This window comes from Armigeres subalbatus, chromosome 3 (genome assembly GCF_024139115.2).
Source record: "Armigeres subalbatus isolate Guangzhou_Male chromosome 3, GZ_Asu_2, whole genome shotgun sequence".
Classification (NCBI taxonomy): Eukaryota; Metazoa; Arthropoda; class Insecta; order Diptera; family Culicidae; genus Armigeres; species Armigeres subalbatus.
Window position 1 is genome coordinate 340520069 of NC_085141.1, and position 23383 is coordinate 340543451.

The following is a 23383-nucleotide window of genomic DNA, read 5'->3' on the forward strand; positions in this document are numbered from 1 at the left end:
ACACACTGCGAATATTTTACGTCGATAATTTACTTACTCTCGCTGTTCCCGTAGTAGAGGAAGAAAAGCAACCTATTGTCACAACGAGTTTAGGAATTTTTGCGAATGAAAAAACGACGATCAATATCTACTTTCAAAATATGAACAGCGTCAAAGGGTGCGACCGACAGAAAACTTTGTATTCTTCATCGTTAGAAATGGATTACGATGTCTATGCACTCGTCGAAATTTGCTTGGATTCAGCTGCGCAAGATAGAATCTTGTTGCCTTCTTGCTTCTCTGTCTTCCATTGTGACAGAAATCCTCAAAACAGCGATAAGCAATCGGGCGGTGGAGTACTCATTGCGGTCCATCAACGTATTTTGTGCACCGAAATGATGCGATCTGAAAACAATGAAGGAATTTGCGTAAGGATGGAATCAATGAATGGACGTGTTTATCTCTGTTGCGACTATATTCCACCTACCTCGAACGCTCGTCGATATCACTCGTTTGTGAATTTGGTTGACTCCATCGTTGAAACCATGACACCGGGCGATAGTGCGATCGTGCTGGGAGATTTTAACCTACCGAATTTGAATTGGAATAAGTGCTTTAATGAGGGAAAAGATTGTTTTCTCTTACCTGATCGTATTTCATCACCCTCTGAGATCGGCATCGTTGATGGTTTTTTGTCAGCTGGACTTATGCAAGTGTGCGGTTTACCAAATCAAAACAACAAATATTTGGACCTCGTATTCACCACTGACACTGAATCTTGCCAAATTGTCGTGACTGAACGAAGCACGAAGTTCACCACAACGCTATGCAATTGACGATTACTACTGATGCTTTACAGGAGTTGGAAGTAGGGGTGTCCAGAAAGCATATCAATCTTGGATCCATTGATGTGACTTCCGCTAAAGCTGCTTTGATGGACGTTTTGTGGAGCAACATCTTCATTTCTAAAACTGAATTCGAGCACGAGTCGGAGACATGTAAGCAGCGGGCTGCGTCGATGATGCAGTTTCTGAACTCGATTGATATTTTGAATTGCGGACTCGTGACTGTGATGAATAGCATAGACTACAATGTTGTATCGTTCTATTTTACGCTGCGCTGTTTAGTATTTTCACACGTTTTGCTCTATTATCAAAAGATCGCCCGATTCGGAAGAACTCGTACCCAGAATGGTTCTCTCCGACTGTTATTCAAGTTCTCAAGGATAAACGGAAAGCATGGAAGAAAAAGCGGAGAAACCCTACTCCGGAGAATATTGCCTCCTACAAGCAGTTTCTAGCAACTTTCAAAGTATTGCACCGAGAAGCGTATCAGGTGTACATCGCACGGGTTCAAAATGAAATTAAAGAGAATCCTAAATCTTTCTGGAAATTTGTAAACAGCAGACGGAAGAATGTCGGCATTCCGGAGGAGATGAAGTATGGAAACAAATCTTCCATCAATGGCCAGGACACTGCAGAAATTTTTGCTGACTACTTCAAGAGTGTTTACCAAAGTGCTCCCGTAAATGAAATCAATTCTCCAGACGTTGCTGCCACGGACTCTATGAATTTGTCACGAGATGAAGTATCCCACCTAAGCTCCTGAAGGATTTTAAGGATGAACTTGCAGGACCATTGTCTTTTCTCTCCAATTCATCGCTGTCATCTGGCTACTATCCGCAACTATGGAAAATTTCGCACGTCACTCCAATCCACAAGAAATGATGCCGCTCTAATGCTGAAAACTACCGTGGTGTAGCAATCCAATCCGCGATGCCGAAATTATTTGAACGACTAGTTTACTCACATCTCATCATCGAATAGGTCTCGACATCACAACATGGTTTGCTGAAAGGTAAGTCTGTTGTGACGAACCTGTGTGAGTTCAGCTCCATGGTTACAGACTATATGTCTAAAGGCTATCAAGTTGATTGTGTCTATACGGATATGAGCAAGGCATTCGATGTTGTTGGGGTGGATAGCATAATGCGCGCAGTAGGAGACTTTGGTATCAGAGGAATGGGTAGTCATTTGGACCCACTGCTTTTTGTCATGATCATGGATCAGTTGCCTTCTTTCATGAATAACGCGATTGTGCTTATCTATGCTGACGACGTAAAACTGTTCATGCCAGTGAAAGTCCTTAATGACTGCATTTTGCTGCAAAAAGATCTTCACAACTTCGAAAGATTTGTAAGCGAAAATGGACTAAGCGTTAATCCAAGCAAATGCTCGGTGATTACTTACACCAGGAGAGTTCAGCCGATATCATTTACGTACATTTTGGGACATGCAATTCTTCAACGAGTAGATATCGTTCGGGATTTGGGCGTAATAATGGATCAGCCACTGACATTCAACGACCATATCAATGGAGTCATTAAAGAGTCACTGCAACTTTTTGCGCTTATCCGACGGTTTGGCCGTGATCTTACCGATCCTCACGCAATCCTAACAATATATATTGGCCTCGTTAGGACTAAACTGGACTTCGCGAGTGTGGTGTGGCGGCCCCAATACGACGTACACATTCAACGGCTGGAAGCAGTACAGCGGAAGTTTTTGAAATTTGCTGTGAGAAATCTTGGATGGAGAGAACAGTTACCGGAGTATGAAGATCTCTGCTCATTGGTTGATTTCGACACCATCAATAGCAGGCACAAGATCGCTGACATAGTCTTTTTCTGCAACATCTTGAGAGGACGGATCAGCAGTCCGTATCTTTACAACCGGCTTCACTTCAACACTAGTCCGGTTACTGTTCGTCGTCGGAGAGTCTTTGATCGTCCATTCAGATCGAGGAACTATGTACACGCAGCATGAGCCAACTAGTAGGTTCATGCATGATTTCAACAGACTACAGGACGTTATTTCCACAACTATGACAACAGAAGTGATTCGTAGTAAGTTAAGATTATATTTAAGAGGGCAAATGTATGTGTAACGTTAATTTTGTAACGGGCTTACAGCCTATAGTTCAATAAACCAAACAAACCTCCCATTTCGCACTTCTCCCTTTTTTCTTCTTTCTCACTTCTATTATATGAAGTTTTAGGGGTCGTACATTTATTACGTAAGCACTTATGGGGGAAGGGGGGTCAATAAACCCGGAAAAATTGCTTACTTAATTAGCTGCCGTTCTACGCATAATTGTCCCATATGTTACCTTTGATGAAAAAAACCAAACTCAAGTAAATTTGTCCCACTGGTTTCAGAATCGATTGGATCTTAAAATTTAACAAATATTTTTGGGATATTATAAGCGTAGTAAACATTTGAAAAAGATCGTAGCAAGCATCGGGCGCGGTTGACTGCTTTCAATTTTGCCTGTCACGTATTTTTTCCAAGCATCCATAAATTTAATTCGTGGGTGAAGAAAGTGTTTTTTTATTCGCCATATTTTTTTCCCCAAGTTCAAACCCTAGCTTTAAACTTTTTTTTGTTTTTAAATATCGATAAAAAAAATGAGAGAATGCTTAGTTTGGGCGTCTTTTACGTCTGTCGAACTGCCATTCCAGCGAATAAACACCGGATGTGAAGATAGCCAGCAAGATCTTGTGCCAATCGAAGACCGCAGACCTATAACATGCCAAATAAAATGGCAGAAGAATGGTGGTGAATCCGATGCTATCGCGAGTGAGGCCTCGCTATCCCTTGTGATGTCAGTTGGAATCTATCCGGCAAACAAGCAGTTTGGGATTTTCATTGCTGAAGAGAAAATGTTTTTCCCAGTGATGAAACATAAAAAACATTCAAGGATCAACTATACTAAATTATTGACAATTTGGTCTATACGACGCACATGGTCGGCTGGAACGACCTAATTGTGATTCAGCAATAGTATCAGGTTTGCCTCAATACAAAAAAGGACGTACAACGTAAGCTAAAAAATGGGTTTTGTAAGTATATAAAAAAATAAAATAAAACAATGTTTTTCGTGCATGGAGCATAAGATAATGACAAACCTCCTTACTATTCAATTTCTTAAATAACTATAAGCATATGCGGTATTTCGAAAAATTGCGTTTCATGGCATTCAAAACAAAGTTCCGCGGAATTTCACGGAATTTGAAAATGGCGAAATCTGATTTTCTGATTACGTTCCGTATCGTAAAATTTGAAAAATTTCGGCAGAAAAATCATACTTTTAAAGAAATTATGCGAAATTTATATTTATAAATTTCAATTTTCATAATACATATAAACACTTTAATACAAATAAATACTTTCACTAAACTTCACTACCTAATACAATTCTGTATATTTAACATAAACGCATTAAGCCTTTCACTTGAAAATATCTTCAATGTTTTGTTGAAATCGTTCAAATATGAAAGGTTATGCATATCTGTTGATTTGAATAATATTGTTCAGTGAAGTAAAAATAATTTGTAGATCTCGTTGTTTTGATATGTTTTATTTTTATTTAAGTTGACTGAGTTATGTATGTAATATGTAATGTATTATGAGGCGATTGTATGATTTGTGCTCTAGTTGTGGAAACTCTTCCATAAGCGAAATATTCTTCACTGGTCTACTGAGTATTGTCCGTTTTCTTCATGGTGCAATGAATATAGTGATGTTTCAGAAGTTTTCCTGATTTTGTAGATTTTTAGATCTTTGCAGACTTAAGGATGCTTCAGATTTGGGGAATTTTCTGATATCTCATTGCTTTCAGATAATGGAACTGATCCAGATCCTTCCGATTGAGATCATTGTCATGACCTAAATTTTTATCTTCAGATATTTTGATTTCCCGTATACCATGGAAATCTATAATTTTATCACATTTTCGAGTCCCTGCAGATCCAGATTATTAAAATGCTTCAAAATCTTAACCGTTTTTTTTGTCACAATCATGCTGGTGCGGCGTGTTTTCCGTAGAGCAGTTTGTTGTTAGTTTGGACATGCTGCTGGCTTTAAAAATCAATATTTAGTAATAAACGTAAATGTTAGCGTTTGAGTTTGTTGGCAAAAAATGAGTTAATATTTAATAGCCAAAGGCTTATAGATTATTCTCAAGGTCTGCAAACATTTGTAACTGTTGATTTGAGGCATTTTATTATTTTTGTCATTATTTGATATAACAGTCATACTTTTACAAGTGAAATATTTTGTGTTTGAATCTTTCACATCTCTTACATAAATAATAGATAGGAAAGAAGATGAACATCGAGTTTTGAAACATTGCATATTTATTATTTAATTTTAATCGAAACTCTCATGTTATTATGTATGATACTGCCTTCCGTCTTTTTATTTCATACTTTCAGAAATAAAGAAGTCTATTTTTCGATCCTTGAGTCCCCGATTCCCCGATTACAGCAGGACATTTCTTGACGAACTATGGTTTTCCATCTCTGAAGACAGCATAAATCTAAAACTAGCTGGTGTTGAAGAAAATTCATCCAGGACATGCGAATTTAAACTTGGTGAGAGAATTCCATTTTATATTGTTACCAAATTATATTGAAATTATATTATTATAAACCATAAAAAAAAACCATCAGGGCACCCAATTGAAGCGATTTGGATAGGAAGAGTGGAATCGCCAACTTCTTATTGTTAACATTTCGTGGATAAACGGCCCGCCGCTCTTCTCCCCATCTATTGGGTCAATCTGGGAAACGAAGGCTAGATTATATTATTGTATGTACGAACTTTCTTCTGGAAGGAGATTCTCTATTCATCCCGTGGATTCGCATAAGCGTCTTTGCTTATGGAACCACCCCACCCATTTTTGGCCCTTCATACAGGAGTTTGATGAAATACATACAATAGTACAATCATGATCAAATCGTTCGTCAGATATGGCCAGTGCTATCGGCAGGTGCCTTGCTACAATAGATGGTAGTATCATCATCATCATCATTATAAGCGTAGTAAACATTTTTCCAGGACATAAACCGAATCACTATTTTTTAGTTTTTTCAGTGGGACCAACTTACTCGATTTTGGATTTTCCCATCGAAGGTAACTTGGGACAATTATGCGTAGAAGGGAAGTTAGTGTGCGGCTCAAAATTGAGTCGAGTTCGACTCATTTTCATTAAAAACGGGATAGCTCAAAATGTAAATAAATGAATTGAAGATTTCGTGAAAGTTAAACATGATCTTTTATCATTTTTTGATACGACTGATGGGAAACAAATTTACTTTATCTATTTCAGAGCATTTTACAACAAACAGATCTTTACACGGCGTGTTCAGAAGAACAATATTATCACACAAAAAATGAGCAACGTTAAAGTTTCAACTTGGTGAAAATATAGCCTCTTATCTTTCATTTCTTGGGCATTTAAAAAAAAGCTTCATTTCTAAATGGAACCTATGTTTTAATCTACTGCCAATCACCAGTTACGTGTCACTCACAAGTGGTCGGGGTTCAGCCAAAACGCACCAAGCGGCTTTTTGACTGACTTGTGATATTTTGTTCGTACAAGGACAACGGAAATCGTTTCATATCAATTCAAGCGTACATTTGCAATAGGATATCCATTTATTGGATTGAGGGATATCCGATGCGATTTGCGATCAATTAAATTTGCTAAAGTTTGGGCAGAAAGTTGGTAATTTTTCGTTGGCGCTTGGTGCGTTTTGGATGAACCCCGACCAAGGGTGAGTGAAATGAAATACAGTGAGTGTAATACAATCAATGAATATTCTTCATGTTCTTTTATTTTAAACCTAATTTCAAATGCTCAAATACGGAGAAGCACAACAGAGCCAAAATTTACAACTGAACGAACATTACCGCTCCGTAAGGATTAAACCCATATTTTTTAATAGCAACCTCTCACTGATCAAAGTTTCGTTTTTTGTTACACTTTTTGGATTTAAATGTAAATCAGCAAAGTTCGCAAAATCAATCCAGATATATGAGAATTTACAAATTAATTGTTCAAGTTCAAAATAGAGGAAATTCCGACAATGAAGACATAATTATCACGTATCAAAAATATAAGGGGGTCCCGTAGCGTAGTTGGCTACACATTCGCGTCAAAAGCGAATGGTCATGAGTTCGATTCCAAGCCCCTTCACCAAACCCTTGTCAGTCGCCAGAAGCGCAGTCCGTACGGTGGCGTTTTGGGGAACGCGCCTCATCGACACGACATTGTCTATTTTCGAACGTATCTTCTTTTTGAATTTACTGTGTACTTATTTTCATGATATTATTTTTTATTTATTTTCCAGATCTGCAACCCGAAGACTCTGATTGGTACTCATGTGTGGCCTATTCCGAGAAAGGGGAAACATCATGGAGTGCTTTTTTGCTGGTAAGTCCCAAGCACATAGCCATGCATGCAGTAAACAACTGCCAACCAATCGATAACTGCGGTTTGGATCCATATCCAAATTGACTTTTCCTTGTTCGTTACTTTCGTTGCTTCCCCTCATCCCAGGTCGAGAAGAACTTGTCCACCATGCCGCATCGTTCCATCAGTCCCGATTTACTCCCGGTGGCGCCATCGATTCCCAAAGCCGTCAACATCACCAACAGCAATGTCACGCTGATATGGACCAAAATTGGTGGCGGTGCAGAGGAATCCTTCCAGGAAAAACTCTGGAACAATCCGGTCAATGGCTACATGGTGGAGTACTACAGCCCAGACGAGAAGAAAGGCTGGATCCGAGCGCTCCGTGTTCCCGGAAACACCGCCACGGTAATGAATATTCCTACCACGTAACACAAATCAAATCCTAATCAACTTAAAACTTACATTCGTTCCCCTTCCACCGCCGAACAGATCACAAATCTCTCGCCGTCGACGTCGTATATCTTTGTGGTGCGGGCGGAAAACGCTCACGGTTACTCGGCACCGTCCCCGCTGTCCAACGTGATACGGACGCTCTCCGCCGACGATGGCGTCACCATGCCGGAAGAGCTGGAAGCCGCCCGGATGGTGCTGAATGGCAAGGTAAGACCAGACGAAAGTTGCCCATGCGGAACATTTCCAATCAATTTTCCGGGGAATCCTACCCCATCCTCATGGTCTCGCAAGACCGGTTACAGCTGCTGGAAGATTGTAATTCTTCCTCCGGGGATTGAGGTTAATATTTCATTCTGGTTTGTTCAAGTGAACAATGAAACCGACGTTGGCGATGCTAGAGGCTTGCGTCGGAAACTATTCTGCCCCTTCTAATATTCAGCAAATTTTCATCATACCCCTCGTTTTTATGTCGCACCGTGTGAAAATTTCTCTAACAACGTCAACAATACCGTAATATGATAAATAAATTTGAAAAAAATATCAAGGCCTAGAATTATGTTGTGAAATAATCACAATTTAATATATTCGGAATAAAGCTCCACATTATAAGAAAAAAAAATAACACATTTTCTCAAAATCGCACAGCTCTAAATCGGAACCGTTACACTGGAAAGAACTTCGAAACTTTCCAAATGAAGCGCGAAAAAGGCGTAAAACATCAATTAGATTAAAGTGGTAGTTTTTCATGTTCCTCAGACCACCAAAGTGTCATAGTAGTAGAGAATCTCACCAGCAGAAAAAAAACACCACCGATCTTCTTCGAACAAAGCCTGAGAGCCGCAAAAAGTCAAAGTCTCGAAGAGTTATCCCCATTCTATGCTAATGAAAGCTAATGCAATCCAAGAAGGCAAAGCTCCATCCAAAAACACTTTCTTCGAAGAAACCTGGTTTTTCTTTTTCCTATCTCCGGGCCAAGGATGACGACGACCCATTGCAACGGCGCGGCGCGGCGGTCGACCAAGCGAGGTAATGGCGCGTTGCTTGGGTGGTTCGACTCGTCTGACTTTATTATTCGGATTATTTATAACCGCCCGGAACTACTGCCAAAAAGTGAGCATTCGGGAACGTTAGCAAATGGGTGCCGGTCGAGTCGAGAGACGAAATTAGACGAATTAAAAGGAAATAAATTAAACTCCAAACAGGAAGGGGGTGTCGTAGTTGTAGAGTGAGAGGAGCAATGCTTTCGTAGCTTGGTTTGTTTTATGCTGGTTGGGATGGAAGAAGGATAAATGATGGTGGAGATTGATGTGCTCTTTGGGGGTTGGAAAGCTATCGCTGTCGGAATGTCTTAACAAGACACCATTTGGTGGAAATAGGATAGATTTGTGAGATTGCTTTCTGTATGAGTATGGCTCGGCGATGGTGATGTTATTACGATTCCACTTTACTTATATGGACGAATTTAGTTTATTTGAGTTTAGTTGAGGTATGATATAATGTACCAATTTGCTGATATTAAACGGTAAAAAAATATGGGAAAACAAATTCAGCTTTTCACACTAGCCAGTTATAATTTCTGAATCACACCTTTCAGACTTTTGAGTTGTCCACCATAAAAGTTTTTACGTGTAGCCTAATTTAGAATGAAAAGTTTTGTTTACAATTAAAATTCAAAAACTATGTCTTCATTTCCGATTTCTAAATGTAAATTATAATTTACGAAGTGCCAACTATACATTTCATTTTTCGTGAATTTTTTAATCCTTTTATGATTCTTGTTTATGAGGTAGAATAACCGAGGTGTCTGCACCAACAAGATCGTGGATAACAAAAATTAGAAATGGAATTTTCTTCATTTGGATCATATGGCAGAATAACATGTGTGCATGTTATTACGACAATTTAAAATTTTCACTTAGACCCAAATTTATTTTCCAGTGGTTATGATGCCTTTCTCCGGCTGTTGTTTGACTTAGAGTAGTTATTGCATCTCAACGTTAATTACCTATTAAATGGAGATTAAATGCTTTGAAGTGTTATTTTAAGGGATGCTGGCCAAATGGTATTAGATAACCTTGTTTACAGCTGATAATCAATTTGAATAAAACTGGCAAATTGGTGGCGAGTTTCCGAATCTACTGATATTGTCGGCGTAGCACCAAATTAGAATTCGGAAGTCGGAAGTAGGCTTCCGAGCCTCTTGAAAGTATATTTACGAGCCATTTAAAGGGATGCTTCCGACAGATTTTCGAGCCTCTGGTTTGTTTTTTTGGGGATAAAAACCCGTAAGGTCATTCATCCCTATATTTCTCTTGAAAAAAGGTTTCCGAGCCTCTTGGAAGGAGGCTTCCGAGCCTCTTGGAAGGAGGCTTCCGAGCCTCTTGGAAGGAGGCTTCCGAGCCTCTTGGAAGGAGGCTTCCGAGCCTCTTGGAAGGAGGCTTCCGAGCCTCTTGGAAGGAGGCTTCCGAGCCTCTTGGAAGGAGGCTTCCGAGCCTCTTGGAAGTAGGCTTCCGAGCCTCTTGGAAGGAGGCTTCCGAGCCTCTTGGAAGGAGGCTTCCGAGCCTCTTGGAAGGAGGCTTCCGAGCCTCTTGGAAGGAGGCTTCCGAGCCTCTTGGAAGGAGGCTTCCGAGCCTCTTGGAAGGAGGCTTCCGAGCCTCTTGGAAGGAGGCTTCCGAGCCTCTTGGAAGGAGGCTTCTGAGCCTCTTGGAAGGAGGCTCCTGAGCCTCTTGGAAGGAGGCTTCTGAGCCTCTTGGAAGGAGGCTTCTGAGCCTCTTGGAAGGAGGCTTCCGAGCCTCTTGGAAGGAGGCTTCCAGGCCTCTTGGAAGGAGGCTTCCGAGCCTCTTGGAAGGAGGCTTCCGAGCCTCTTGGAAGGAGGCTTCCGAGCCTCTTGGAAGGAGGCTTCCGAGCCTCTTGGAAGGAGGCTTCCGAGCCTCTTGGAAGGAGGCTTCCGAGCCTCTTGGAAGGAGGTTTTCGAGCTTCTTCAATGGTGGCTCTCAAGCAACTTAAAAGAAATTTTTTGAGCATCTTGAAAGTTCGCTTCCAAGCTGCTTGGAAGAAGAATTCCGAGCCTTTTGCAAGGAGGCTTTCATGCCTCTTGAAAGATGGCTTCCAAGCCTCTTGAAAAAGGCTTCCAAGCCTTTTGAAAGAAGGCTTCTAAGACTCTTGAAAGGAAGCTTCTAAGACACATGAAAGGAGGCTGTTGGATGGAGCAACAACTAAAAGTTTTCGGACGTCTTATAGCACGACTCGTGTTTGCATGTTGCATGAGTCAGCTTTTTAGCTGCAAATTTATTTAATTATTATTTAGAATTCAAGGTATAATTTCATCATTTTAACTTACATTTCTAGTCCAATTTTAGTGTGTTCAGTGTTAACCGTCCAACTTAGGATCAACAATTAGCTTTAGACTTTAATTAACTAGATTTAAGGAAAATATTGTTATAGCTTTAAGACTCAATTTGATCCAACTGCCTGTATTGATATGTGTACGTATATAGGTAGAAAGAAAATACAATTAATTGATAGCGCATGACATTCGTTCGTTACGTTTATCGTCTACTGTGGTCTCCTATTTCTGGCCGATCGAGTAACCCTGTCGCACCGGGGTGCTGGTTTCTCGTCGTTCGTAACAACCCCCTGCCCGTATTGCTCGAAGTCTGCTTCAGCGGTACCACCGATCTTCAGAACAGCCAGCTTGGCGACTGAACGAACGACCACTCCTGCACTGGCTGTCTCCACTTCAGCATTCCGGACGCGCCCGTCACGTCCTGGAAATACACGTAGCACACGCCCTCTCGCCATCCGTTACGAACTCGATCTTCGACTACTACCACTAAGTCTCCAACTTCAACGGGCTTGTAATCCTTGAACCACTTCGTACGCTTGGTGATCGTAGGGAGGTACTCCTTGACCCAGCGACCCCAGAACGTGTCCAGCAGTTGTTTACACAGGTCCCAGTTGCAGCGCGCCCCTGCACGTTCAACGATTGGTTCTCCAGCCGGCTGATTTACTCCGCTAGTACTCAGCATTAGAAAGCAATTAGGGGTAAGTGCTTTTTGTTCTTCGGAATCGATTGGCAAATAAGTTAGTGGCCTCGAGTTCACTATCGACTCAGCCTCGATCAGAAATGTACGAAGAGTTTCATCGTCCGGCTTGCCTCCGGTGGAAATTGATGCCAGCGCGCTTTTGACCGACCGAACCATGCGTTCCCAAGACCCCCCCATGTGCGGCGTCGATGGAGGATTAAAACGCCACTGCGTGTCCGTATTGGTGAACGTGCTGGCGAGGTTGTCATTGATTTTCTTCAGCTCTTAGCTCAGATCACGGCTTGCTCCCACGGAATTTGTTCCCCGATCGCTGAAGATCTCCCTTGGAGCCCCCCTCCGTGCGATGAATCGCCTAACCGCCATCTTGCAGGACTCCGTCGTCAGACTATGAACCACCTCCAGATGCACCGCTCGAATGGTCAGGCAGGTGAATAGTGCAACCCATCGCTTCACCCCGCTGCGTCCCTGCTTGATCAACATCGGCCCGAAGTAGTCCACGCCAACGTAGGTGAACGGTCGAACGTGGGACACCGTTCTAGCCTGCGGCAATGGAGCCATTCTCGGGACATTGGGAATTGCTTTGTAGATTTTACACCACTGACACTGCTTTCCAGCTTGCTTGAGCGCAACTCTTAACTCCGAAACATGATACTTTTGGCGCATTTCATTCACCGCAGTTTCGCCGTTGCAGTGTTTGAATTGGCGATGATACCAGTCAACGATGAGCTTAGTTCCACCGTGTCCTTTCGGCAGGATCACGGGAAACTTGAAGTCGAACGAAACCTGCTGTGCGCTTGAAATTCGACCATCCATCCGTATGACTTCCTGTTCGTCCAAAAAAGGGGAAAGTTTGTACATCCTGCTAGCCTTCTCGATTTTCAACTGTTCTTCAGCGGGCAGCTTTCGATTTTTCTTGAGGATAGTGAGCTCATCTCCGTAGGATTCTGCTTGGATCTGCTTGAAAATAGTGGACTCAGCTTTGAGCATTTCGTCCCGGTTTAGCCACTTCGTTATATCTGGTGCTTGCTTCTCAATTCTACAGCGAAGGTTGTTAATGAATCGGTGAACGTAGGCCACCGCACGAACGAGACGTTCCCATTTTGAGAATCTTTCAAACTGCACCAGTTTATCTCCGAGGACGCCTTGGTGCAGGTGAAGCGGGCGAAGCTCCTCTTCTGTCTCAGGTATTTTCGGTGATTGCTTGGGCCACTTTTCGGGATTTTGGTACAGGAACTCTGGAGCTTGGAACCACCGACTGTCGGAGGCGATATTCGGTCCTTTGCCCCATTTGGTGGCTTCGTCGGCAACGTTTGAACGGGATGGTACCCAGCGCCACTCATCAACCTGTGTTAGATCGTGGATTTCCGTCAGCCTGAAGGCAACGAACTGCCGATACTTGCGAGGGTCCGACCGCAACCAAGAAAGGAACGTACAAGAATCACTCCAAAATACTTTGCGATTGATGAGAAGTGTGTGGTTCTCCACCACGGATTTCGACAGCCTGGCTCCAAGAACGGCTGCTGATAATTCTAGCCTGGGAATGGACAGGAGCTTTAAAGGCGCTACCTTCGTTTTCGCCGACACCAGAGAGCAACGAACCTTTGTTCCTTCCACGATTCTAAAATACGCTACCGCCGCGAAGGCTTCTTCGGAAGCGTCGACGAAAATGTGCAACTCCACTGAGCGGTAATCCTCAGTAGAATAGCCCGGAAAGTAACATCGTGGAACGTCAATGTGTTCTATTTGCTTCAACAGCTTGGTCCAGCGTACCCATTGCTCGACCAGTTCATCTGGAATATGCACGTCCCAGCCAATTCCCGAACGCCAGATATGCTGCACGAGCACTTTTCCGTGAACAACAAAGACGGCAACCAGCCCAATGGGATCGAAGATACTCATTACGACGCGCAGAACTTCTCTCTTCGTTGGAACAGCACCATCATGTAGGAGCTTCTGTACCTCGTCCTTGAATACGCCTTGGAAGACGAACACATCTAGGTCTGGCCTCCACGTCATACCAAGAACACGTTCATAGGCAGCCGATCTGTCGATTAACTTTTTCTTCGGAGATTCCGTTTGTTGCTCCCCGATTCGTGTTAGGACTTCGAACGAATTGGACAGCCAGTTTCTAATGGTGAACCCCGCCTTGGAGTGTATCAGCTTGACTTGCTCTGCCAGCTCAATGGCTTCTTCTTCTGTATGTACGCTGCACAGGAAATCGTCCACGTAGTGATATTTCTTGATTGCTTCCGCCGCTCGTGGAAACTGTTCGGAGAACTCATCGGCATTTCGATTCTTAATAAATTGGGCTGCAGAAGGCGAGCATGTGGAGCCAAAGGTAGCAACGTTCATCACGAACACGTCGAACGGTTGAGATGGATTGTCGCGCCATAAAAACAATTGAGCGGAACGGTCTTCTGGTCGGATAAGGATCTGATGGAACATTTCGCATATATCGGCGCTGATTGCTACCTCAAATTGACGAAACGAGCTTAAGACTGCGGGAAGAGATGCGAGAAGATCCGGGCCAGCAAGAAGAACAGAGTTGAATGATTGGCCTTGGACCTTAGCCGCTGCATCCCACACCAACCGCACCTTATTTGGCTTTCTCGGGTTCGTTACGACGTTCAATGGCAGGAACCACGTCCGTTTGGGATCAAAGCTGGCCAACTCCACTGAATTTGCCTTATGAGCATACCCTTTAGCCTGGTACTCGATGATCTGGGTTCTCACGTTGTCCTGTAGCTCCGGTTTCTTTGCTAAACGTCGTTCAAGGCAGCGAAATCGATTTTCCGCCATTGGTCTGCTGTTTGGAAAATTAACACAATCATATTTCCACAGCAAGCCTGTCTGGAACCTTCCAGATGGTGTTCGCACAGTAGTGGCTTCCAAAATTCGCTTGGCACGTTTGTCATCCTCACTTTCAATAGCAGAGGCTGCAGCACCAACACTTTCCATCGAGAAAAACTCCTTTACTAGTTCATGCAGCTCTTGATCGGGCGAACGTGCGGATATATGAAACAGCTGATGTGTCGACGGTACGTTTGCAGCAGACGTTGTTCCGTACACCGCCCATCCCAGCCTGGTTTTAGCAGCGATGGGGTTTCCCTTGGCTCCTTCTCTGCTTTTTCGTGTCGCCATGACGAACGAATTGTCCAACCCGACTAAAATTGTGGGAACAGCGTTGGCGTAACTACGGATTGGAAGACCTTGAAGGTGCGGGAACTGTTTGCAAAGTTCGCTGAAATTCAGCGATTGTACTGGAAGGTTGAGATTTTTGACGGTGTGTACTTCTTTCAATTCGAGCCGCGAAGAATTTGGTTCTTCCGAAATCTGCAACTTGATAAGCTGGGATTCGCTCTCCACACGTTCGATACCACTTGTCCACTGCAAACAGAGCGGGTGTACGTCACCGGTCACTCCAAGTTCCTCAGCTATCTTCGATTCCAACAACGTCCTGGAAGAACCGTCATCGAGAAAGGCAAACGTCCGAATTGTTTTGCCGTTTCCATGTAGAGATACCGGCACAATCCGGAATAAAACCGCCTGCTTGAGCTGACGATGAACAGTGACTGTGCTCGTGGTTTTCATAGGATCGATCGGTTTAGCTGACTGTGGATTCCCAGGATGAAGAAGTTTATGATGACGTTCTTCGCATCCGTTTTGTCCACAATTGTTCGCTTTACATGGGAATTTCCCGTGGGAACCTAGGCAACGACGACACAAATATTTCTCCTGAACAATTTTCCAACGATCACCGAGACTCAGCTTGTGAAAGGCATGACAATCCTTGATCTTGTGGCCCATTTTCTGGCATGCGACACACAGCTTCTGTTGCCTCGCCTGACGATCACTATATGGCGCAGTGTACTGTACACTCTTTCCTCCTCTGCAGCGTGTGCGTTCACGTACATCTCCTCCTTCGTCTTCTGTTTCTCCTGCTTGTTTCGATGTCCTTCTAGGTAATTCAAAAAAGTCACATTGCTTGCGGTTGTCAAGATCTGATCTATATAAGACCCGAATATGGTCAGGTTGACGATGAGGTGCTGATGCTTGAAAAGTGACCAGTTAAGCTTGAATGTAGCTGGTAGCTTGCTTACCAGCTCCTGAAGCAGTAAGGGATTCGAAAGATGATCTTGAAGACCTGCAGCTTCGAGATGGCTACAAAGGTTTTTGCATGCCAGACCAAAACTGATCAGACTTTCCAAATTTTCCGGTTTTGGAGTTTGTGTAGATCGTACCTTGGCGAGTAATGATCCGATGATTTGCTCCGGACGTCCATACAGCGTTTTCAGGGTGGTAATGATTAATGGAACAGATGATGGATGCATCAGATGGCTTCGAACCGCCTCCAAGGCATTTCCCCTCAGGCAACGCTGCAACCGCATCAGATTTTCTCCTTCTGAATAGCCACACATGTCGGTAGAATTTTGATAGCAGCTCAGGAACAACGGCCACTCAACTGGGTCTCCGGAGAAAGCAGGTAGCTCTCTGGGCACGACTTGTCTGGCAGCGAGTTGCTGTGAGCTGGGACCACCGAATAACTGCCGCGGGATAATGTCATGGACAGCAGATGGGCCAGTAGCGATCGGGGCAGACGTGGGAACCAACGGTGACACGATCGGATAAATTCGGGAGGAAACAGTATGCACGGAGGGGGGAGTTGAATGAGCTTGGGGTGTACTCATATGCGCCGGAACGAACGGCAGAAGCGGGGGGAGTAAACATGGTTCGATCACCGGAGGGGGTGTTTTATTTATTTTGTCAGCAGCTCTGATTGACGGCAATGGTTCAAGCAGGTTCATCATATTGGATTGGGAAGCAATCGTCGGAATAAACTTGGAGCACGTTTGACTTACCGAACTGGTAACCTTGTCGTTACCAACGCTGACTGGGAACTCGTAGGCCGCGTTGCGCGCTGGCATGGGAACATTCGCCGAAATCCCGGCACTGTCGATGACTCCACCAACCATTGATGGAACTGATTGCACAGGATGCCGAATTCCGCTCGGTTGTCGTTTCACTTCCTGAACTTGACGGGTTGTCGTCGCCGCCAACTGCTCCTGTAGGCTGTCACATTGCATTTGAAGATCACGTAACTGCTTCATCAAAGTCTCCGGTGTGCGCGTCGGCGAAATAGAAAAATTCACCGTCGTCGGGAACGCATGATGATCCGTCGAATAAGTTATGCATCCACCTGTCGCTCCAGCACAGTCGTTCGTAGTATCCACACTTGTGCACGCATTATGATTATGTAGATGTGCTAATCGACGACGTGTCGGCTCGAAAGTGACGATGCTGCTTGGCTCTTCGATCGGCGCGGCTTGGCTAACCAGGTTGGTATTGGAAGGAACGAAAAGCACATCGAGCGCAACCGATTCGTTCGCAGTGGCTGCACTGGTTGTCACTGGAATCACTGGAACGCCCTTGGGTTTAGTGCCGGTCCGGGACTCAGTACTCACGGGAATGATTTTTGGTCCGGTGGTGCTTGTAGTCGGGACTAGCTGGCTCTGTACCCAGTCGTGGGTTCTCTGTGAACTGCCGTGTGAACGATGTGTCTTGCTGCTACTGCTGCTGCCTTCTCCATCCTTGTCAAGCTGGGCTTGCAAAATCTCCAGACGTTTTTCCTCTTTGAGCCGCTGAAGGTCCACAGAGGCGCGCAATGCTCGAGAACTTGTTTTCGACGATCGACTCCGTCTTGAACGGGTGACAGTTGCTGCAGTGGGCAAAGTCGCTACATCGAGAGTATTGCCTCCCGGGTGAGCGGCTATGTTGTGGTTAGGTTCACTTGCCTGCTGGGAATACGCATCACTTACCAACTGCAGCTCCGTCGGTGCCCCGGAGGCGGGAATATTTCCAGATCGTGACATTTCGTTAGATTTCACGGTTGTAAGTCTAAAAAGTTTGTTGGATGGAGCAATAACTGAAAGTTTTCGGACGTATTATAGCACGACTCGTGTTTGCATGTTGCATGAGTCAGCTTTTTAGCTGCAAATTTATTTAATTATTATTTAGAATTCAAGGTATAATTTCATCATTTTAACTTACATTTCTAGTCCAATTTTAGTGTGTTCAGTGTTAACCGTCCAACTTAGGATCAACAATTAGCTTTAGACTTTAATTAACTAGATTTAAGAAAAATATTGTTCTAGCTTTAAGACTCAATTTGATCCAACTGCCTGTATTGATATGTGTACGTATATAGGTAGAAAGAAAATACAATTAATTGATAGCGCATGACATTCGTTCGTTACGTTTATCGTCTACTGTGGTCTCCTATTTCTGGCCGATCGAGTAACCCTGTCGCACCGGGGTGCTGGTTTCTCGTCGTTCGTAACAGAGGCTTCTGAGACTCTTGAATGTAGGCTACCAGCTTATAAGGAGGCTTCAGAGAAGTGTAGAAGGATGCCTCTTGCAACGATGCAACTATATTATTATCATTATTATTAGGCTGGAACAAATATGAATTCCTTTTTTTGTAATGTTGGTCTTTGGATAATGAAGAGGGTGGTAAATAAAAAATAAATGTATAAATTGATTGAATCATTAGTTTTCTTAAAGATTTTTTTCGGAAAGCTCAATATTTCATTTGTTTTTCCAATCAAATTTTGAATTCCCCCCTCAAATATTTTTTTTTCGCACATCCTCCAGGAATTCCTCCGGAAGTTCCTCTAAAAATATCTCCGGAAAGTCCTCCAGGAATTCCTTCGGAACTTCTTCCAGAAATTCCTCCGAAAGTTCCTCCAGGAAGTCTTCTGGAATTCCTCCTTAAGCTCCTCCCGAAGTTCTTCCAGGAATACCTCCCGCTGTTCCTCCACGAATTCCTCCGGAAGTTTCTTCAGAAATTGCTCTGGAAGCTCCTTCAGGAATTCCTCCGGAAGTTCCTCCAGGAATTCCTCCGGAAGTTCCTTCAGGAATTCCTCTGAAAGTTTCTCCTAGATTTTATCCGTTAATTCTTCCAGAAATTCCTCCAGAAGTTCCTCCAGGAAATCGCCTGGAAATTTTTCCTTGAATTGCTCCGGAAGTTCCTCCAATAATTTCTTCGAAAGTTCCTCCAGGAATTCCTAAGGAAATTCATGCTGGAATTCTTCCGGAAGCTCTTCAAAAAATTCCTCCGGAAGTTCCTCAAATAATTCCTCCGCAAGCTCCCCCAAGGTCTCCGGAGGTTCTTTCATAAATTCCTCCGGAAGTCCAGTTCGTCCAAGAATTTCTCTGAAAATTCCTCCAGGAATTTCTCCGGAAGTTCCTCCAGGAATTCCTCCGGAAGTCTATCCAGGATTTTATCCGTTGATTTCTCCAGGAATTCCTCCGGAAGATCCTCCAAGAATTTCTCCTGAAGTGCCTCCAGGAATTCCTCCGAAAGTTTCTCCAGGATTTCATCCGTTAATTCTTCCAGGAATTCCTCCAGAAGTTCCTTCAGGAAGTCGTCTGGAAATTTTTCCAGGAATTGCTCCGGAAGTTCCTCCGGAAGTTCCTCAGGAAGTTCCTCCAGAAATTCCTCCAAAAGTTCCTCCAGGAATTCCTCCGGTAGTTCCTCCAGGAATTCTTCCGGAAGTTCCTTCAGGAACTCCTCTGGAAGTTCCTTCAGAAATTCCTCCAAAAGTTTCTTCTGGAATTATTTCTAAACTTTCTTCTGGAATACTTCCAGAAGTTTCTTGCGGAATTTATCCGGCATTTTTTTCTGGAAGTCTGCAGAAAGTTCCTACAGAATTGAACCTGAAAATCCTTCTGAATTCCTCCGTTATGATCTGGTTAATCCGGTAGACACATTTATTCAAACTTTAGAACAGTTTGGAGAACCTAGAAAATATGGTTTGGGTATCTGAGCTTCCAATCATACGCATGGGCATTGCGGACTTGTGTGGACATGACTGGTCGATTTCAGATAGCTATCGAGCGTAGTTGACCTGATAGACCAATTGATCCAAACTCCAGAACACATGGGAGATTCTAGAGTTGCAAATCATATTCGTGGGCTCTATAGACTTGTATGCGCTCTACTGGTCCATAACACATTGGAGAGCCTAGAACATCTGGTTTGGGTATATTTGAGTTGCAAATCATACGCGTGGGCTCTACAGACTTGTATAGACATGACTAGTCGATTTCGGATAGCTATCGAGCGTAGTTGACCTGGTATACCAATTGATCCAAACTACAGAACAGTTTGGAGAACCGAGAACATCTGGTTTAGACAAAACTGAGTGAAATATCGTACATATGGCCTCTACGAACTGGCATGGACATGACGGGTTTCTACTGGCACGGGTTTTCGTAGTTTTCTTTGGCAAAATTGGCATATCATCTTTCAACAGTTATAGAGGTCTTTTTGGAGTCGCTAGGGATGTCCAGAAGAAACATATTGTTTACACATAGTATAGACAATGCTAGAATAGTGTTATAAAATATTTTTGGAACCTGTAAGTGTTGTTGACACCGAAATATGTCATGTAAAGAAAATTCTACTATGTTTTGGAAATAAACATCCTTACTCACGCCCATCTAGAGAAAAAATGTGCATCCCTAGAAACATAACTCACCAGTATGATATAACTAGATGAAATGGGTAAGAGATCCGTAAAAGAATTGTGAAAATCGGTCAAAAGACAGCTGAGAACCAGCTGTTTGAAAATTTAGTTCCCATGATTTTCTGATCACGGTAGTCCGCGTTAGTAATTTTATCACGGTATTCGTAGTGTTAAAGAACCAATAGAAGATGTACGTTGAATACAAGTTAGATGAAATGAAGCAATGAATCCGTAAAATGCAATGCAATCATAATAAATAATTTTACTGCGAAATTTGACAATATAATCAGAAACCATCTCATTGTTTTAAAAAACTACTGCTATACAGCGGCCTTGGGTATAAAATTATACAGACAATATTGAGATTTTTGTGAAATGAAATATAATGTGAATTAAACATTTCCGACTAATGATAGCTTTGATAACGAAAACGAGTTGTGCCCGCCGTGTGGGACATCCAAGCCCATCAATTCATTACTTCCTGTCCGATGTCACTGGTATCATAAACCCGTCACCAGCTCAGATAAACACCACAGGACTCATGACCTGACCATAAACAAAACCAAGCTCGTTCGACAGAATAGTTCACCGTAAGCAAACGCAGTATTGATGCACGCAAAGCACTCGACAAAGGCTAATAAATCGAAAGCTAATAAATATCTATTAATTAACATCCAGAATTGCATTTCCTATCGATGAATCACTTCCGCGTAAATTATGCAAACTAGAATAAATTTCGCTTCATTATCCCTCCATAAATTTCCAATTTTTCTCCGCGGCAACAGTACCGCACTTTATCAAATGCTAAATTATTGCCAAATTAATTCCATTTCATTAACCTCCGGTTTTCCGTTCGATTTTTTTGTCTCCTGCTCCCATTCAGATCCTTGAGCTCGTTGACGCCGTTGCGATAAGCTCCACATCCGTTCGGCTGGAGTGGCAACTGCACATCTCCAGCACCGAGGAATACATCGAGGGGCTGTACGTGCGCTATCGGGACCTCGGAGCAAACTCGCAAAAGTACAGCATGCTAACCATCCCGAACAATGCCGCCGAGACGCACGTCATCACCAATCTGAACAAGTTCACTCGGTACGAGTTCTTCCTGACGCCGTTCTTCAAGAACGTCGAAGGACAACCGAGCAATTCCAAGGTGGCTCAAACGGCTGAGGATGCGCCGACTGCGGCGCCGGTTAACATACAAACGGGCATGCTGAATTTGACGGCCGGGTGGGTCAAGTGGTCTCCCCCGCCAGCGGAACAGCAGAATGGATTGCTGTTGGGGTATAAAATTCAGGTTAGTTATGGGAAATTCATAGACAGAAAAGTATCTAATGGGATGTTCTTTCATTATTGTATTTAGGTAAAATCGGGAAACTCATCTAAGACCCTCGCTTCGATGACACTGAATTCTACGACTACCTCAGTTATGCTCAACAATTTAACGACCGGTGCGACCTATCGAGCACAGATCGTTGCATTCAACCGGGTTGGAGCTGGACCATACTCTAAGCCCGCTTACTTAATTATGGATCCAGCGCACGTGATAGCTCCTCCGAGAGCCCACAACTCTCTCAGCGACATTGGAGGCTACCGACAGCACAACTTCATGCATGAAACGTGGTTCATGGTGTTTGTGGTGTTAGCCTTATTGATCATCCTAACCTTCACGGTTGTTGGTGTAATCGTTTTCGTCAAAAAGCGTCAAAATATGAGCAAGGCAATGGTCACTGTACCGGTTATAACTAGCGGAGATTTGGCCAATATGAATCTTACGCGGAAGGACTGCCTTTGGATCGATCGAGGATGGCGATCTACCGATACCGATAAAGACTCCGGGTTGAGTGAAATGAAGCTGTTGGAGGGATCGCAAAATCCTTCCAACTACACGGACGTTAGCACGGATTACGCCGAAGTTGATCCGAGAAATATTGTTTCGTTTTACAACTGTAGAAAGGTGGGTTAAATGACATCATGTCTGAAGAATTCCGAATAATCAAAAACCATTTTATAGTCACCGGACAACCCCTCTCCGTACGCAACCACGATGATTATGAACGGCCATCCTAATGAAAACGGGAAGATGCCGTATCCAAATCACGAAGCCTATTCATCTGCGACGTCCAGCGTGAGATCGGATATTCCTTATGGACCAGGCCATCCAAAGCCTTTCGCAATGCCCTACAGTACAGGTAAGATTAACCCCCTTTTTTCGTTTGCTCGTTCTACAACCTCCTATGTTTGCCTCTAATTGGTACTAATTGCTCGAAAAATGCTGTTCTGTAGCCCCCTCTAACTGGATCGACTTCCTACCCCCTCCACCGGAGCATCCGCCACCTATTCCGCAAGCTCTTGACCACCACCTTCATTTGAACCACGTGTACCCTTCGGAGCTGATTGGGGCAACCACCAGTTCCCAAGGCTCACGCTGCGGTTCTGGTCTATCAACTAGTTATAAGTAAGTAACCCAAGGCTCCAACCCCTTTTCTCACTGGCTATCTGGATGTCTGAAAACTAACCGAAATTAATTTTCTTGTTTCTATCTTCCTTGCACTCCTCACTAACCCATCACACATATAAATAATCACCATAAAAGCGCTCACCATTCATATCAATACGTAGATCCGTCGCTCCTGGGACGCGGCTCGTCCCGCAGCAGCAGCAACGAACTCCGTAGCCCACCGACGCAACAGCCCCTTCCTCCCACCCATCTCTATCTACCACACCCGCCCCATTCCGCCTCATCCCTCACCAACGGGTCCAACCCAAGTGAGGTGTACTTCAACGACGACATCTACAACAGCCCGGTGAAGAGTTGCGATCCACCGGGAATGGGCCAACCACCGCCACTGCCACCAACAGCACAGCAGCATCACTTCAAACTGCCCAGTTCGTCGTCGGCTTCGTCGATTTCCTGCTGCCCGTCGAACCAGTCTCGGGGAAGTCAACAGCAGCAGCAGCACCAGCGCTACCAGCAATTCCACCAGCAACAGCAAGCCCATCATGACTTTCTGGAATACCAGCAGCAGCAGCAACAGCACCAGCTTGGGCACGCACTACCAACGCCGCCCTCGGAACTGCACATTCAGCAGCAGAAACGGTGAGTTGGGTTTTTTG

At 43.8% G+C, this 23383-nt stretch overlaps 1 protein-coding gene across 3 annotated transcripts in view; it reads left to right on the forward strand.

Annotated features, from left to right (window-relative positions):
- The window catches only part of LOC134225836 (protein sax-3), a 979605-nt gene that overhangs the window by 938231 nt on the left and 17991 nt on the right, over positions 1–23383 (forward strand). For 2 of the 3 annotated variants that reach the window (XM_062706210.1, XM_062706209.1), the window contains 8 exons: positions 7175–7257; positions 7384–7644; positions 7729–7899; positions 21150–21563; positions 21630–22223; positions 22281–22458; positions 22553–22724; positions 22863–23366. In XM_062706210.1, the coding sequence (XP_062562194.1) occupies positions 7175–7257; positions 7384–7644; positions 7729–7899; positions 21150–21563; positions 21630–22223; positions 22281–22458; positions 22553–22724; positions 22863–23366 (2377 nt within the window). The remainder of the gene's footprint in view (positions 1–7174; positions 7258–7383; positions 7645–7728; positions 7900–21149; positions 21564–21629; positions 22224–22280; positions 22459–22552; positions 22725–22862; positions 23367–23383) is intronic. The other variant, XM_062706211.1, reaches the window with a different exon arrangement.